The 14727-nt window shown below is 50.1% G+C and overlaps 7 protein-coding genes across 7 annotated transcripts; 4 read left to right on the top strand and 3 right to left on the bottom strand.

Annotated features, from left to right (window-relative positions):
* The first annotated feature begins 177 nt into the window (after positions 1 to 177).
* Positions 178 to 1932, top strand: ASPSYDRAFT_1111152 (isovaleryl-CoA dehydrogenase). The gene is made up of 6 exons (XM_040839924.1): positions 178 to 427; positions 503 to 590; positions 644 to 738; positions 800 to 1035; positions 1102 to 1379; positions 1451 to 1932. Exons 1-6 carry the CDS (start codon positions 247 to 249, stop codon positions 1863 to 1865), a joined length of 1293 nt encoding a protein of 430 aa, XP_040700834.1. The 5' UTR covers positions 178 to 246; the 3' UTR covers positions 1866 to 1932.
* A 67-nt stretch (positions 1933 to 1999) lies between these two features.
* Positions 2000 to 3033, bottom strand: ASPSYDRAFT_91330 (uncharacterized protein; the record flags this gene model as incomplete). Its single annotated transcript, XM_040852470.1, has 2 exons — positions 2000 to 2884; positions 2953 to 3033. The coding sequence occupies 2 exons, from the start codon at positions 3031 to 3033 to the stop codon at positions 2000 to 2002; spliced, it is 966 nt and encodes a 321-aa protein (XP_040700835.1).
* Positions 3034 to 3391: 358 nt separating this feature from the next.
* On the top strand, positions 3392 to 6228 carry ASPSYDRAFT_47310 (acetyl/propionyl/methylcrotonyl-CoA carboxylase subunit alpha). The gene is made up of 5 exons (XM_040847407.1): positions 3392 to 3658; positions 3714 to 3912; positions 3963 to 4060; positions 4120 to 5737; positions 6129 to 6228. Exons 1-5 carry the CDS (start codon positions 3504 to 3506, stop codon positions 6192 to 6194), a joined length of 2136 nt encoding a protein of 711 aa, XP_040700836.1. The 5' UTR covers positions 3392 to 3503; the 3' UTR covers positions 6195 to 6228.
* Positions 6229 to 7063: 835 nt separating this feature from the next.
* Positions 7064 to 8037, bottom strand: ASPSYDRAFT_1111277 (uncharacterized protein). Its single transcript, XM_040839925.1, has 4 exons — positions 7810 to 8037; positions 7409 to 7740; positions 7171 to 7335; positions 7064 to 7070 (listed from the first exon to the last, which is right to left on the bottom strand). The coding sequence occupies exons 1-3, from the start codon at positions 7937 to 7939 to the stop codon at positions 7243 to 7245; spliced, it is 555 nt and encodes a 184-aa protein (XP_040700837.1). The 5' UTR covers positions 7940 to 8037; the 3' UTR covers positions 7064 to 7070; positions 7171 to 7242.
* On the top strand, positions 7903 to 9594 carry ASPSYDRAFT_1112736 (putative D-arabinitol dehydrogenase ArbD). The gene is made up of 4 exons (XM_040839926.1): positions 7903 to 8568; positions 8624 to 8693; positions 8759 to 9184; positions 9257 to 9594. Exons 1-4 carry the CDS (start codon positions 8136 to 8138, stop codon positions 9435 to 9437), a joined length of 1110 nt encoding a protein of 369 aa, XP_040700838.1. The 5' UTR covers positions 7903 to 8135; the 3' UTR covers positions 9438 to 9594.
* A 2076-nt stretch (positions 9595 to 11670) lies between these two features.
* On the bottom strand, positions 11671 to 12144 carry ASPSYDRAFT_33173 (uncharacterized protein; the record flags this gene model as incomplete). Its single annotated transcript, XM_040845056.1, has 1 exon — positions 11671 to 12144. One exon carries the CDS (start codon positions 12142 to 12144, stop codon positions 11671 to 11673), a length of 474 nt encoding a protein of 157 aa, XP_040700839.1.
* Positions 12145 to 12702: 558 nt separating this feature from the next.
* Positions 12703 to 14613, top strand: ASPSYDRAFT_91333 (uncharacterized protein; the record flags this gene model as incomplete). Its single annotated transcript, XM_040852471.1, has 4 exons — positions 12703 to 12808; positions 12876 to 13063; positions 13116 to 13650; positions 13715 to 14613. The coding sequence occupies 4 exons, from the start codon at positions 12703 to 12705 to the stop codon at positions 14611 to 14613; spliced, it is 1728 nt and encodes a 575-aa protein (XP_040700840.1).
* Between the last annotated feature and the right edge of the window lie 114 nt (positions 14614 to 14727).

The raw sequence follows: 14727 nt of genomic DNA on the forward strand, positions 1-14727 counted from the left end.
ATGGATTCCGTGGACGAAATATAAGGACCCCAGTGGTGATGATGCGGTTTGCGGAGGTGCAAGTGCAGAAGGCGAAGACGGAGGGACCACGCGGAGATGCGGAGAAGCGACGCTGGCCGTGTTTAACCGCCGCCCCATGGCCGCGACTCCGCTTCCTTGCTCCCCGGTCTCCGGTGTCTTTTATTTCCTCATCTCCAGTCTTCGTATGGCAATTGCAATCCATTGACATATACATTCATATTGACCATGGCTACCACACGCTTACCCCTTCTATTCCGCTCTCTTCCCTCAAGAGCCCCTACTAAACTTACCAAGCCCCTCTTCCCCGCCGTACGGACTCTCGCAACAACCAAACATCCGAAGGGGTTTGTGCCTCCATCAGAAGATGACTTGCTAGAGCTACGAGAAAGAGTCCAAGAATTTACTAGTAAGCTTGCGCAATCGATGTGTTCCAATTACCATAATTTCCAGCGGTCCTGACTGGACGCCTTCTCTCAACTAGGACGCGAAATTACCGAAGCAGTCGCAGCGCAAACAGACACCCAAAATGAATTTCCAGCAGATATGTGGAAGAAATTGGGCGATGCCGGGTAAATACCCCATAGAAGCGCTGATGTATTTCTAATGCCTAATGTGACTCCAGTTTCCTTGGTATCACGGCAGACGAAGACTATGGAGGCCTTGGTATGGGCTACCAAGCACATTGTGTGGTGATGGAGGAGATTAGCCGTGCTTCAGGTATCTCGCCCTGTTGTTCCTCACGTCTATACCTTGCCTCTAATATGCTGTTTCTACACAGGCAGTATCGGTTTATCATACGCAGCACACTCCCAGCTCTGTGTAAATCAACTTTCCTTGAACGGCACCTCAGAGCAAAAAGAACGCTTCCTTCCTGGTCTCCTATCTGGCGAGAAGATTGGGGCACTGGCTATGTCTGAACACTCGGCTGGTTCCGACGTCGTCAGCATGAAAACGACAGCGAAAGAAGTTGATGGCGGATGGTTGTTAAACGGAACCAAGATGTGGATTACGAATGTGAGTTTTGGGTTTTCCTTACCCTTGACACTTGTCTATAGAAGGATTGCGGCTAAGTAATATCAGGGCCCTGATGCAGATTACATCGTCGTCTACGCCAAAACCGAGCCAGAGAAAGGCTCCAAGGGCATCACCGCGTTCGTTGTTGAAAAGACATTTAAGGGTTTCTCGTGCGCGCGCAAACTCGATAAGCTGGGGATGCGTGGCTCGAACACCGGAGAACTCATTTTTGAAGACGTCTTCGTCCCCAAGGAGAATCTCCTTGGCGAAATAAACCGTGGCGTGAAGGTTTTGATGGAGGGTCTTGATCTCGAACGACTTGTTCTCAGTGCTGGTCCGCTTGGGTAAGCTACACTACACCATATCTACCCGTATAACATCTGGTAAATAGTCTGTTATTGACAATCGTACTCAGAATCATGCAAGCTGCCCTTGATCTAGCCCTACCATATACCCACGTGCGAAAACAGTTCGGGACTCCCATCGCCCATAACCAGTTGGTCCAGGGTAAATTAGCAGATATGTACACTAAGCTTGCTGTTTCTCGTGCCTATACCTACGCGACCGCCCGCCAGGTCGATACCTTCGCGTCATTAGGCTCAGCAGCAATCCGCACCCAAGACTGCGCGGGAGCAATTCTTTACGCTGCCGAAAGGGCCACAGAATGCGCACTCGATGCAATCCAGCTGATGGGCGGGAGTGGCTACATTAATGAGATACCTGCCGGGAGACTGCTTCGGGATGCGAAGTTGTACGAAATCGGGGCTGGGACAAGTGAGATTAGGCGCATGGTTATTGGGCGTGCCTTTAATAAGGAATATGCTCAATGACGAGGTCGATTTTAGGTCGGTGTATTGTAACTCAAATGAGCGTTTTATTTAGATGTCTAATAATACAGGCGTAAATATATTGTGTTTGTAGAAAAAGAGCCGAAGAGAGGTCGCATAAAGTCATGAGTCTTAAATCATTTCCTTTGCCTTGCTGATCGGCGAACGGGAGCAGCCGACGCAGGTGGGGGATTTGTAGCTCCGGATGTCTTTGACGTCGCTGCGCGTTTCGCTTTGGGCTGGCTGCTCTTAGATTGGCCTGCCTGCTCGTCCACTGAAACTGAGGCCTTGCGTTTGCGTCCACCTCGCGGAGTCGTAGGCTCTTTGGTTTTCTTTTCGGTCTTGGTATCGGTAGTAAATCCATTGGTTGTAGGTGTCCGGTCCTCCTCCTTGGTCGAGTCTACAGTATTACCGTTGAGATTCCTAGACCCGCCTTTATGCGGATGCGCAGGTGGTTTAGATGGCGAATCCACAGTCGCCTGCGCATTAGCTGAAGCTGAATAGGACTTAGCGGATGGAGCATCCAAGGAAATTATTTCGTCTTCACAGATATCTTCCACCAGCGATGGGACATCAAGATCAGACTCGCTCTGTTCCCGCAAAGCCGTACCGGATGCTTTTTGATGCGGTACCCGGCCCCGCAGGCGTCCAATCGCTGGTTTCGCGTTTCGAAATACCTCCCTCCAGTTTTTCAGCAAGGAGACCTTCTCCCCGTCGCCTGGGGCATAAATTTCAACAGCATTCGTTCCATCTTCGGGGTGTTTCCATGCGACACCCTGAAAGGAGGTTGGGTCAGTCGAGGTGTTATTTGTAGCCTTTCTGCGTTTCGTAGGAGGTGCGCTGGTATCAATCGGTTCTTGCGTCGGCCAAGCGCCCATGGCGCGTAGTCGGCGGACTACGGTAGGGTCTTCGTCGTAATAATCATCGGATAAATCTTCCCAATCGCTGTAAAATTCTGCGGTTTCGAGCGAAGGGTCGTCGAGGAAGTTAGGATCATAGGTAGCGGCCGCGGCTAGATCGTCCTGTGTCATTAAATGATTAGTGGTGAACTACAACATAATCTAGCAGAAAATTGAAGGGGTAAGCATACAGCAATAGTCGGATCTGCCTCCTCGATCCAGAAGATCTCATCATCGTCAAACTCATCGTAATATTCCTCGTTGTCGGACATAATAGGATGCACCTAGGGTTACACGAAGAAAACGAAAGAAGAGATGTGGGTCCGAAAGCTCAGAAATGCTGAGGGAAAAGAGAGACGGGTGACTCTCAAGTGAGACCCACAATCACTTGAGAATAGATTAGGGCGATAGCGAGGGTGTTGATGACTCGAAAGGTGTTGATGAGGTCAGAGCTGAGCGCCGGCGCTTGTCCTGCTTTGCCAAGTGAAGAAAAAGTGCAACCGCGGCGATGGTCACGTGGTCGCGGTTTTCCCCGCATCGCTTTGCGTCGGCTCAAGGGGCGGCGGCTTGGATCGCCGTCATACAAGAAGCGGAGCGAGCTCAACTGAGCTTGTCCGGCATTATTTACCACCCTTTCCAAATATCTTCGTGCAACTCAGTTATCCCTTTGGAACATGCAAATGACTACTGCTGTCTAGTATAACTTGTGGCATTGACCTGAATACTTGTGCCCCTCTATACAATGCCGCTCCCGTCCCTTCTCCGCACCTCCACCCGCCTGGGGCCGACGGTTGTTCGTCGGTCACGGCGAACTGCATCGACAGTTGCCTCAAGTTCTTCGAGTCCTCCGCGACCACTAGATTCAATTCTAATCGCAAACAGAGGAGAGATTGCTTTGTATGTTCTCTATCCAATTTCTCCAATTTCTCCAATTTCTACTAACCGCAGATAGACGAGTTGGCCAAACCGCAGCCCAACACGGTATTCGAGTAACTACTCTCTACACTGACCCAGATAATCGATCACAGCACGCATTGAGCTCACCGTTCGCATTTAATCTGGGCTCAGTGTCGGCATACCTTGATGGAGACCGTATCATTGAGATAGCAAAGGCCCAGGGGTGCCAGGGAATTCACCCAGGTTACGGCTTTGTAAGTACGGCCCACGATATCGCCGCTCGAAGTACTAATCAACGCAATAGCTTAGCGAGAATTCGGAATTCGCGCGAAAATGTTCGGAAGCTGGGCTAGTCTTCATCGGACCGCCATGGAAGGCCATTGAAGATATGGGAGACAAAAGGTACGCGATCTACGTGCATTGAGTTGGTTTACTGCATACTAACAATGCGACCTGTAAAGCCAGTCTAAGAAGATCATGACCTCAGCAGGAGTGCCTTGTGTCCCTGGTTACCATGGTGAAAACCAAGACCCCAAATTCCTCGAATCCGAAGCCGATAAAATCAAATATCCCGTGCTCATTAAGGCGATCAAAGGCGGTGGTGGAAAGGGAATGAGAATAGCTCATTCAAAGGAAGAATTCCAAGCACAACTGGACTCGGCAAAGTCAGAGGCCATGAACTCCTTTGGGGACGACCATGTTCTGGTTGAGAAATACATCACAACGCCACGACACATCGAAGTTCAAGTTTTCGCTGATAAGCATGGGAACTGCGTGGCGCTAGGAGAGCGAGATTGCAGCATTCAGCGGAGGCATCAAAAGATCTTAGAAGAGTCGCCCGCTCCGCATTTGCCTGATACGACAAGGAAAGACATCTGGGCAAAGGCCAGGTCTGCTGCCTTGGCCGTGGGATACGAGGGTGCTGGTACCGTCGAATTCATTTTCGATAATGATACAGGCGAGTTCTTCTTCATGGAGATGAACACTAGACTCCAGGTGGAGCACCCGGTAACGGAAATGGTCACTGGGCAGGATCTTGTGCACTGGCAATTGAAGGTTGCGGAAGGCGCCAAACTTCCACTAACACAGGAACAAGTCGAATCAAATATAGCTAGCCGCGGTCATGCTATTGAAGCCAGAATTTACGCTGAAAACCCTGCACAGGGATTCATTCCAGATTCCGGGACGCTACTCCACGTCCGCACTCCTGCAATCTCGGAAGATATTCGAATTGATGCGGGTTTTGTCAAAGGGGATGAGGTTTCCGCGCACTATGACCCCATGATCGCGAAGCTGATCGTTCGAGGGGGTGACCGAGAAGAAGCCATTCGCAAACTCGCTGCAGCGTTAGAAGAGTACGAAGTGGCTGGACCAGTGACGAATATCGAATTCCTGAAAACAATCTGTAAAAGCCCCGACTTCATTTCCGGGGAAGTTGAGACGGGCTACATCGAGAAGCATCGTGACGAGCTCTTCGCCAAGGAAACCTTTGCGCCTGAAATGCTGGCACAGGTGGCTTTGGCCTGTCTGCACGACGACGCCAGCCTCGTAACACAGAAGACAGCCAATTTCGAGGGCTCTGCTGTTGGGTTTGGCCCAGGATATCAAGAACACCACATGACATTCACAGACGTAGCATCGACGAACAGCGAAAACTTTGAAGTCAAAGTCCGCCAAACCGGCGACAACGTGTTCAGTATCAAGGTTGGCGAGCATGCCTTTGAGCAAGTGATCAGCCACCCCAATGCAGACACTCACATCATCACATCCTTCTTCCCCCACACCCGCCTCGACACCACGGTAATCCGTGACGGCGACTCGGTCGTCGCCTTTCAACGCGGCATGCAATACCGACTTGCGATCCCGCGCGCAAAATGGATGGAAAAAGCCCTTGGTATGAAAGATGTTACAAACAGCGTACTCGCACCAATGCCCTGCAAGGTGCTACGCGTGGAAGTCCAAGCCGGTGACGTTGTCGAAAAGGACCAACCGTTAGTCGTTATTGAGAGCATGAAAATGGAAACAGTCATCCGCAGCCCACAGAAAGGGAAAATTGCGAAAGTCGTCCACCAGAAAGGCGTAAGTCACGAGCTCTTCCCAATCCTTTCCTGCAACCAACCCTTGCCCAATATTATGGCAATTATCTGCTGTTTTCATTTTTCCTTGGTTTCGTTTCATATCCCCTGTTGTGCCGGAGACTTAGCGCCTTTGGCATCATTTACCCAGCGTGTCGGATTTCGAAAACGTGCAGGGGTGCTCAGCCTCGAAATGAAGGGCTGGTCAAGGGGCTAAGTTTTAAGTGGCCGAACCGGCTTCATGATCATGGGAGATCGTAGTGGGGAATCCCAGTCCGGTGGTTCATGAATGCACGGACCAGTCCATTAAGGCTGCGATGGGGATCTCTATGATTCTATTATTTTTGACATCATCCATTATTTCTAGACACAGGCTAATGTTTTGCTTATTGCAGGACCAATGTAAAAGCGGAACTCCACTTGTCGAGTTTGCAGGCGAGGATGAGGCGGCGTCAACATAGGAATGGGGACCATGCACGGATAATACTGTGGAAGGGATGGTGTGAAGTAGAGAAACAGCTACCGAGTTTAAATGTATAGGCAGTTCCTTGAGTTCTGGGTGGCATCATAGTATGATACATACATTTACAATACATTCATATCTGTTCAAGCCGGCCTAGATAATACTAAGCTTACGGGTCTTGGCGACTAAACTTTGGGGCTAGATTTGATCGGGAACTCCATGAGACATAGGAGGGACCTCAGTTACGTCTTAACTGATCCCATTTTTCATGTTCCGGGCATTGACACTTTTAGTGTTTATCACTATCAGACGAACTACCTAAAGGGGGACAAGAAAGTGGATACTACGGTAAACCCACGCGGGCATCCACGCGGCCGAAGTGCGATGAAGTCCATCGAACCCGGAATGCGAAGTAGTAGTTGTCAACGTGAAGCGGTGGATCTTTTATGGACCGCCGACTGTCGACCTCGCGATTTAAGTTGATCCAGGAATCCCACGCCAGTCCATATAGTAGTAGGTATTCACCGGCGCGCATCCGGTGCACGAAAGCTCTGGAGAGTATGGTCCTGCGCGCGGGGTTATTCAGACGTACTTTGGTCTGCGGAGAGCGGAGCTTTGGTCAAGCTCCGACAAGTTTTGTTCAATCGCTGTGCAAAATCAAAATCCGGGCTGCATTTTATGTGGCTGCAGAAGGCAAGAATGGCCAGATTGTGAAATTCGTTATACCGATGACAAGGTGCAATGCAGCAGCCCGTCGCGGCCAATCAATCTCAAACAGCGATAGCTAGAAGGCTTGAGCATATATCTTTGGTTGAGGATGAGCGATAAGAAGTTTATTTCTATTTTTACATTGATAAATTGAGAGCATGGAAGGCTATCCATGCCTCCCGTTAGTCCTCAAACAGCATATGAAAATCACACGGGCCCAGTGTTTTCTCTTGGGACCCGGCTCAATGAATTGTCTTGGAACATACTGCATCGATTATTGTCTTGTGCTGCGATGATTGCGTAGTCTATTTCGGTGAATTAATGTCGAAGTCCAGGTTTCAATGTAATCCCGCGAAGCAATTGATATAAATATCACCAATGATCTTGTACCCCTCGTCAGGGAGTGTAAGGCGGCTATGTTTCCGGAAAGCCTGAGGCAAAAAAATCCACGTCAAAGAAGTGATATGGTAGAAAGGGGCATCCCCAAACAAAAGAGAAACAAACCTGCGCAGACTGTTGAGGAACCTGACACAGCAAGTCACAGATAGCGGGGTCACGCGGCGGCGAACAGACAGGGATCCAGGCAAGTTCAGTTGAAAATGGAGCAAGATCGCTGCATGGCGGTTCGGGCCTGGATCGGCCACACCTCCGCCTGACATCAACTAGGTGGAAAGAGAGCCAAAGTCCAGCAGTAAAATTACACAGACGGAGCAGTGTTCTTGGCTGCAATGCGTGGATGAAGCATGTCCCAGTCAGATAGATCATGCCTGTCGCAGATCTGGTACCTGAGTCCTTTGGCAGTCTGTACTTACTGTTTGTTTTTCGGGGCTCTCTGCCTGATAATCAGCTTGTACATAACATGTTTCTCAGCATCCCGCGGCTGTACCACAGATTTCCGTGATTACCTTGCTTTGGATTTTTATTCTCATCTGACTTTCGAGTTTTATTCTTTGCCATCTTGGGAGCTCTCCCCCGCCAGTGCCCTGCGCGCTGGCTCGTGAGTCGGCAACTCCTGTCATTCATTGTCCTCACCATTTATTCCTCTTCTGGAAGACCAATTCATTGCCCTTGACTGGGTACGCTTTTGACTCTTAAAGCGCTCAGCTGTCGCTCGCAGACTCTAGACCTTGTTTCCCATCATCCTCTCCGTGTCCGTTTGGTTATATCACCACCTACTTCCATTACACTTACCTAGCTTCAATTGCCTGCCTGGGTGTTATCCTCATATACAATGTTCAGACCCGCGATCCTTCGCCAGGCCGTCATGATACTCGGCCAAAGCGTTCGCCCAACCGCATTGGCTGCTGTGCGGCCACACTTTCTTCGCCCCCTCTCGATCACCGTTCCCCGTTCCCAGAAAGATGACAGCGATGACCCTTTGATCAAGGCCACAACAAGAGCCCCTGAGGGTGCAGCCGGGGAGAGCGAGGGCAAATACGCGCGTATTGACGAAAATGTTGTGATCGAGTACCCCGACGACGAGAACATGCCGCCCAGTCCGGTAGTCCAGGGCCGTGGAGGTATGCATTTCAAGCGTACCCTTGCTCAGTTCTCTCTAGAGAACCGAGTTACCTTGGTCACTGGTGGTGCTCGTGGCCTAGGATTGGTTATGGCACAGGGAATTGTTGCCTCGGGCTCTAACTTGGCCATTGTTGATTTGAACAGTATGTGCAACATACAGATTGGTATCGACATAGCCGATTGCTGACCTCATTACAGGGGACGAAGCTGGAGAGTCGGCACAAAAGTTGGTGGACCAATTCCAAAAAGAGAACCCTGGGTTGGAGGAGTATGCGTCCTGTGCATTAATCACTCGAGGTCATAAATTTGATGCTGACAAGTGTGTTCCCTTAGCTTGCCCAAGGTCACCGCACACTATGCCGATGTCTCGAACCCGGACTCCGTGAACAATGCTCTCTCCGAGGTTCTGGCTAGCCACGGCCAGATTGATCACTTGGTTACATCTGCCGGCTTCACAGAGAACTTTGACGCGATTAGCTACCCTCATGACCGCATTCAGAAGCTCTGGGGCGTGAACGTGGACGGCACTTACCTATTTGCTACTGGAGTTGCAAAACACCTAATGGAGCGCAAGGCTGCCGGTAGCATTGTCATGATTGGTAGCATGTCTGGTGCTATTGTCAATGTACCTCAACCCCAAGCACCCTACAACGCGGCCAAGGCAGCCATCCGCCATCTCGCCTCATCCTTTGCTGTTGAATGGGCAGGATATGACATCAGGGTGAACTGCATTAGCCCGGGATACATGCTAACTGCTTTGTGAGTTGCCACTATCTGGCTTTGGAATATCTAAGAAGAAACAAATTGCTGATTTGTGCAACTACACTGTAGGACTCGGAAGATTCTCGACGAGAACCCCGAACTGCGGGATAAGTGGATCTCGCTAATCCCCACAGGAAAGATGGGTGTACCCGAAGATCTTATGGGCGCGGTGACCTTCCTCCTCAGTGACGCATCCAAGTACATCACTGGCGCAGATCTCCGTGTGGACGGTGGCTATACCTTGACCTAACGGAACAATGAACTGAGCGCCTCTTACCGCCAGTTTCAATTCCCCCAATCTTTCTTCCTCGTTAAGATTACTAGTCGGGCTGGTTCATTGATTTTTCCTTTTCGGAGTTCTGTTCTTGTTTGTTGACTAGCGGGTTGTCTCTCTGAGCTTGCGACAAACATTGCATTATGATAGCACCACATTTGTTTTAATGAGCGGTTTTCTTGTCGGACTCCCTTCGAAAAGCAATACTGCTGCATTTGCTACTAAATACTCTGGAGTACAGAACTACGGTCGGACACTGTTTTGATAGACGTGAATTTGTTGGCCATAGCATGATATCATTTTTCCATGTCATTAGTTTCTTTCGGCGAAATCAATTAATTTGCTATGACCATCTCAATATCATCCATACTACTAAACAACGCAGCATTGCGCGTCAATATTATATAACTCTCAGCCTTGAACTGCTCATCCAAGCTTTGACCTCATAGCATTGATTTAGCGAACTGAAAATTGTCCAAGAGCCGAACTTGCCGCCTCCAATTCAGCGGGCAGGATTAGATCACCTCTTCCCCGCAATCCAGCTCTTCTTAATCCTTGTTAGTGGGAGGATGACTCTGGCAATTGTAATCCGATCCTTAGGGCCTTCGGCCTTCTGCCGTGTTTCCAGAAGGATCCCCAATTAATCGAAGGTATGACCTGTCCACCGGAGCCACTCTCGCTAGGGCCGTTACATTCTAGCAAAAGGGAAGAGTTATCGGATTCGAGTCAGGGCACCAAAAGCTCTGACCTCACCTGTTCCCCGATAATGAATTATGCATTTATACCCTGCAAGTCAGGTATTGCCATGTACAAATAAGCTGTTCTTGGGCTCGTGCGAAACTATCCTATCTCACAGACAGTCTAAGCTCATTGAAAACTCGTTCGCGGAGTTATTCAAGGCTGTTGCTTGCCGCCAAGTGGGCTAAACGTAAGTCCGTGGACCGCAGAGTGATGCAAAAGGTTCGCTCGTCTAGCATTGTGGTGGCAACCTTGACCTTTTAGAGAGAGTATAACGATGGCTTTCTCGACGAAATCGGCTTTTTGGTTTCGATTATTCATTCCGGATATCTTTGCTGGAGGTTAAATAACTTGCTTGGTGTTGCAACGGACACATTATGGCCAGGAGTGTCTGACAGATTTCCTGCTGCTTTAAGGTTAGATCTCGTATCACCTCATTCAGATTTTGGCTGCTTTTACGACGACATATTAGTGGGTTTTTTTTTTTTTTTTTTTTTTTTTTTTTTTTAAAAAAAAAAAAAAAAAAAAAAAAAGGCAGTGCCACAGTGACTTGGCTCGACCGGGTCTGCCTGACATGGCATCAGGCAGTCATGGCCTAGACAGCTTCGGCTTCAGTCGTAGCGACAAGATACATCAAAAAAGGTCAGATAGTAACTAACGATTCATCATCAAATTTAACCATAATAGTACCAAATTCCAATGGTGAAGTCTCCTGCAAGGCATCAGGTGACGAAGACCCGTGACACCAAACGGCGATCGTGACTTCATCCGAGTCGAGTGCAGCTTCCCTTTCGTCGCCTTGGTTCTGTCTTGTGCTCTCGAGGACCTCGATTATTTGCTCTCCCGCCCTTTGCGTCAACTGTTTGCCCGCCACCGGAGGTTGTGACTCTGACCAAATCTCTTTTCCCACACCCAACAGACCAACACTAACAGGAACCAACCTTTCGGCGGTCACCGAACTGCGCGAGCTTCAATCAGACCTGTCGGAGCTAGTTGGTTGATCTTCGTTGGGTCTTCCTCAATTCCCGGGTTCCCCCCACGAAGCAGGGTAAGATTAACCTTTCGACCTCGTTTAATTCGCCGAGAATTCTCTGCAGGGGAAGCCTTCTGGATAATCTTCCCACCTCACTGGGTCAAAATTGACGAATTTCAAGCTCCGCGATGAGACCGAGAGGCAAACCGACAATAAGCACCGATGATCCTCCGAACTGCCCCAGCACTTGATTAGGTAGGAGTTGAGTGGCCCCTGTCTGGGGCGAATAAATGGCTTCTTCCCCAATAATGGGCTGGAGGAGAGTGGAATCTTCTTCAAAACTAGAGTCTCCGCGGGGTATGGCCTGATCTAGCTTCCACTCGGCCTCCGTCTGACGTCGAGTCTACGGGGTCGCCACTTCTTCGGTCTGAGAATAGCAGTTTCAGGATAGCGCCGATGGAGTGTACTCTGTAGTTGGGTCAGTTGGCACATGGACGATTATGGTGTGGGGTGGATGTTCCAAGGTTGACCAGCGGGCATTCCCGATACCCTGGAGCTGGAGGTTTGCGACTCGCGCGCCAGAAGATCGACTTGCGATGTTCTCGAAGAGTAGAGATGATAGGCTGGAACTGAGATGTCGCCGCCCGCAGTGTAGGGCCAAGTGCCCAAGTAGGCGAAGTCCATAGGATGGGCGACAATACAGCGATGATAGGCCGGGGAAGCAGGAAATGCCCTAATCAAGGCTGGCACATCAACTGACACTCTGCAGCGAGAGAATTCCCTGAAGATGGGCTGGTCTGGCCTATAGAGTCCCGTGTTTCGATCCCCATGATCTGTTTCCCGATCCCTGGATGGTCCTTGAAAGTGGCTGGAATTCCGCGTTCTTTGTCTTTCTGGTTCCTCTCTCTTTTGCTGAACTCCAGCTGCGCGGGATGACAGCCTGCACTGGGCAGCATCGGTAAGATCCGGCATCAGGCAGCAAAACAGCTGCTATTTTCTTATTCTCCCTTCTTTTTTATTGTATTAGTTCCACATTTCCGGCTCCTTAATCTTATCCTCCCGGTCTTGCAGATTCTAGTGTCGTTCTTGGTGCCTCTTGATCTCTTTTTGCCCGAGAATGCGGCTGAAGAACCCCAGCGAATAGTGCTCAGTCTGCCATTTCTGTGATTTGAATTGACTGTAAATCAATGTGGGGAAGTCCTGCCTGCCGCTGCCCTTGCAGTTGTGGACTGTTCACTTCCGGCTCACTAGGACAGTCTCGAGTCATCAAGCCCATTATTCACTCTCGGTTTCCCTCCCCTGCTCTCCCTGCGTTGGCTATTCTCTGACGAATTCCCCTCTCCAGATACACCGCTAGTCACAACACTGCCGTTTCCGTTTCTTTCACTTGATCTTCTGCTTACTTTGTCCCCTCGCTTCACCTGCCTGAACTCTTTGTCTTGACCATGTAGTGTTAGTGTTTGTCAACAATTCACTCGTCCTTTTCCCTCCGTCTTTGAGGTCACCATTCACATTTCGCCTTCTACCAAAATGAAGAGTATCCCAAAAGGCCTGGTGTCCGTCTCAGACAAGGTGTCCGCTGAGCTTGGTGGCATTGATGCCGTGGATATCGGGGATATCGTGCAGTTGTGGAAAGGTACGTTTACTCAGGTTCTCCAGTATCCGGTCACCTACCCAATCTAACCTATCTCATTTGTTGGCAGCATACAACACCAACCCTTCGGCCCACGAAGGAAACGCAGGATACCGGCTCCAGAACTTCTTCTGGAGAATCTGGAGTAGCGAGCGCCTTAGCACCTCCCTCACCGGCTCCAAGCTCGCTCGCCTATTCCTCCAGATCTCAGAACCTACTGCCACTAATACTACTATTATGATTAGACCGGCGAGTAAGGTAGGAAACACAATGTCAATGTTTCTTTAAGTATTATTAATCGGGAATCCAGGGATCCGAGACACACTTGTCCAGTTCGAAAAGTGATGGGAAATACCAACACCCAGCCGGCCACCCCAGCAGCGCGGGGACCACTACAAAGCCACTCCCCCCTATCCTCAAGAAATCAAATAGCTCATCCCATGGTGAAACACAGAAAACAACTCGTCTGCTGTTAACAGGATTGGGCGGAAAGAGTGTTACGCGGAAACCCTCGAACCCACCAACGCCCATCCCTCCTTCCCGGCCTGCTGCCTTCGACGAACAGGTGCAGGGTACTACTACTACTATTACTACTACTCCTCCTCCTCCTAATAGCGGTGCTCGCCCAAGTCAGAAGAAGACGTTTACAGTAGCCAGCAAGGCGAAGGGCTCCAAGCGCCGCCCTGTGCTCATGCGGCGCAAATCATCGCAACAGTCTTCTATTCTAACACCACACGCTAACTCCCCCCACTTTCAATCACCTCCTTCCGATGACAAAGCCTCAGATATGTCAATAGTGCAGGAAGCCGAAATATACGAAGAGGCAGTGGAAGATTCGCCTGATGGTATGCTCACCCATACGACCTCCTTGGACATAGGTTAAACCACCCACCCTAACACATTATACAGAACCGACTATTGCCAGTGCCCCGTTTTCAAGCCCAACAATGCCAGCACCAGCGCCAGACCCATCTGCAGGCCCAGCTCCAGACCCAGCTCCAGACACGGACGTAGAAGAAAACCCCCAACTTCCACCGGCGTTACTCGCGGACCTTAAAGCCCTCCTCCACAAAAACACACCTCTTCCACCTCTTCGCCCTCGCTCTTCACCTCCCCTCGTCGGCTTCTTCTCCGCGACAGCATGCCGTTACTACGACGTCCGAAATGTCTCTCAAGAAAACTATGAGCAGCCAAAGCCTGTTTCAGCTCTGGTTGACCGGGACTTCCGGGCCCGCTTCGCGGAGCAGAAAAGACTAGCGGATGAATATTATGCCCAGTACTACCGCCAGAACGAACTGGGGGAGCAGCAGATGCCACCTTCGCATGATAACGTGAATACAGATCCCAACCTCGCATCGGACTTATCCATTCCACATACGACCGAGGCAGACACGGAACCGAGGGTCCCAACAAGAACAGGGACAGCAGAAACCGCCTCTCCCTCGAAGTCGCCCTTCAGCAATTCGCACCCCCAATCCCACGGCGCATCAACAATAGCAACATCAATTCTCGCGAGTGGAAGCGGAGGCCCGCATCAGCACCTGGGTAACCAGGGTATGTTCTCCTCTGGGTCAGACGGGGAACCGCTTTCTCCCCCACCTCAAGCTGGGAGTGCAATGGCAGTACCGGTGCCGATGCAGGCGCCAGGGGGAACTCCGTTTCTACAGTCGTCGGCTCTTTCTGTGCCTCGTGGTCCGAGTGGGTTGAGTCTTTTGATTGAACAGAGCCGGAGTATGGGTCAGGAGACAGGAATGGCAATGCGGGATGAGTATTTTAATATCGAGGACCACGAGAACGAGGAACCATAGGAATGATTTATTTTTGTGCTTTATGTTACGATACCAATTCCAATACCATGATGAAGATTACGAATAATGAGCCTTAAGCCTTTTATGAACAACAGAACGGCAAGCACAAGTGTC

Source organism: Aspergillus sydowii (assembly GCF_001890705.1).
Source record: "Aspergillus sydowii CBS 593.65 unplaced genomic scaffold ASPSYscaffold_8, whole genome shotgun sequence".
Classification (NCBI taxonomy): Eukaryota; Fungi; Ascomycota; class Eurotiomycetes; order Eurotiales; family Aspergillaceae; genus Aspergillus; species Aspergillus sydowii.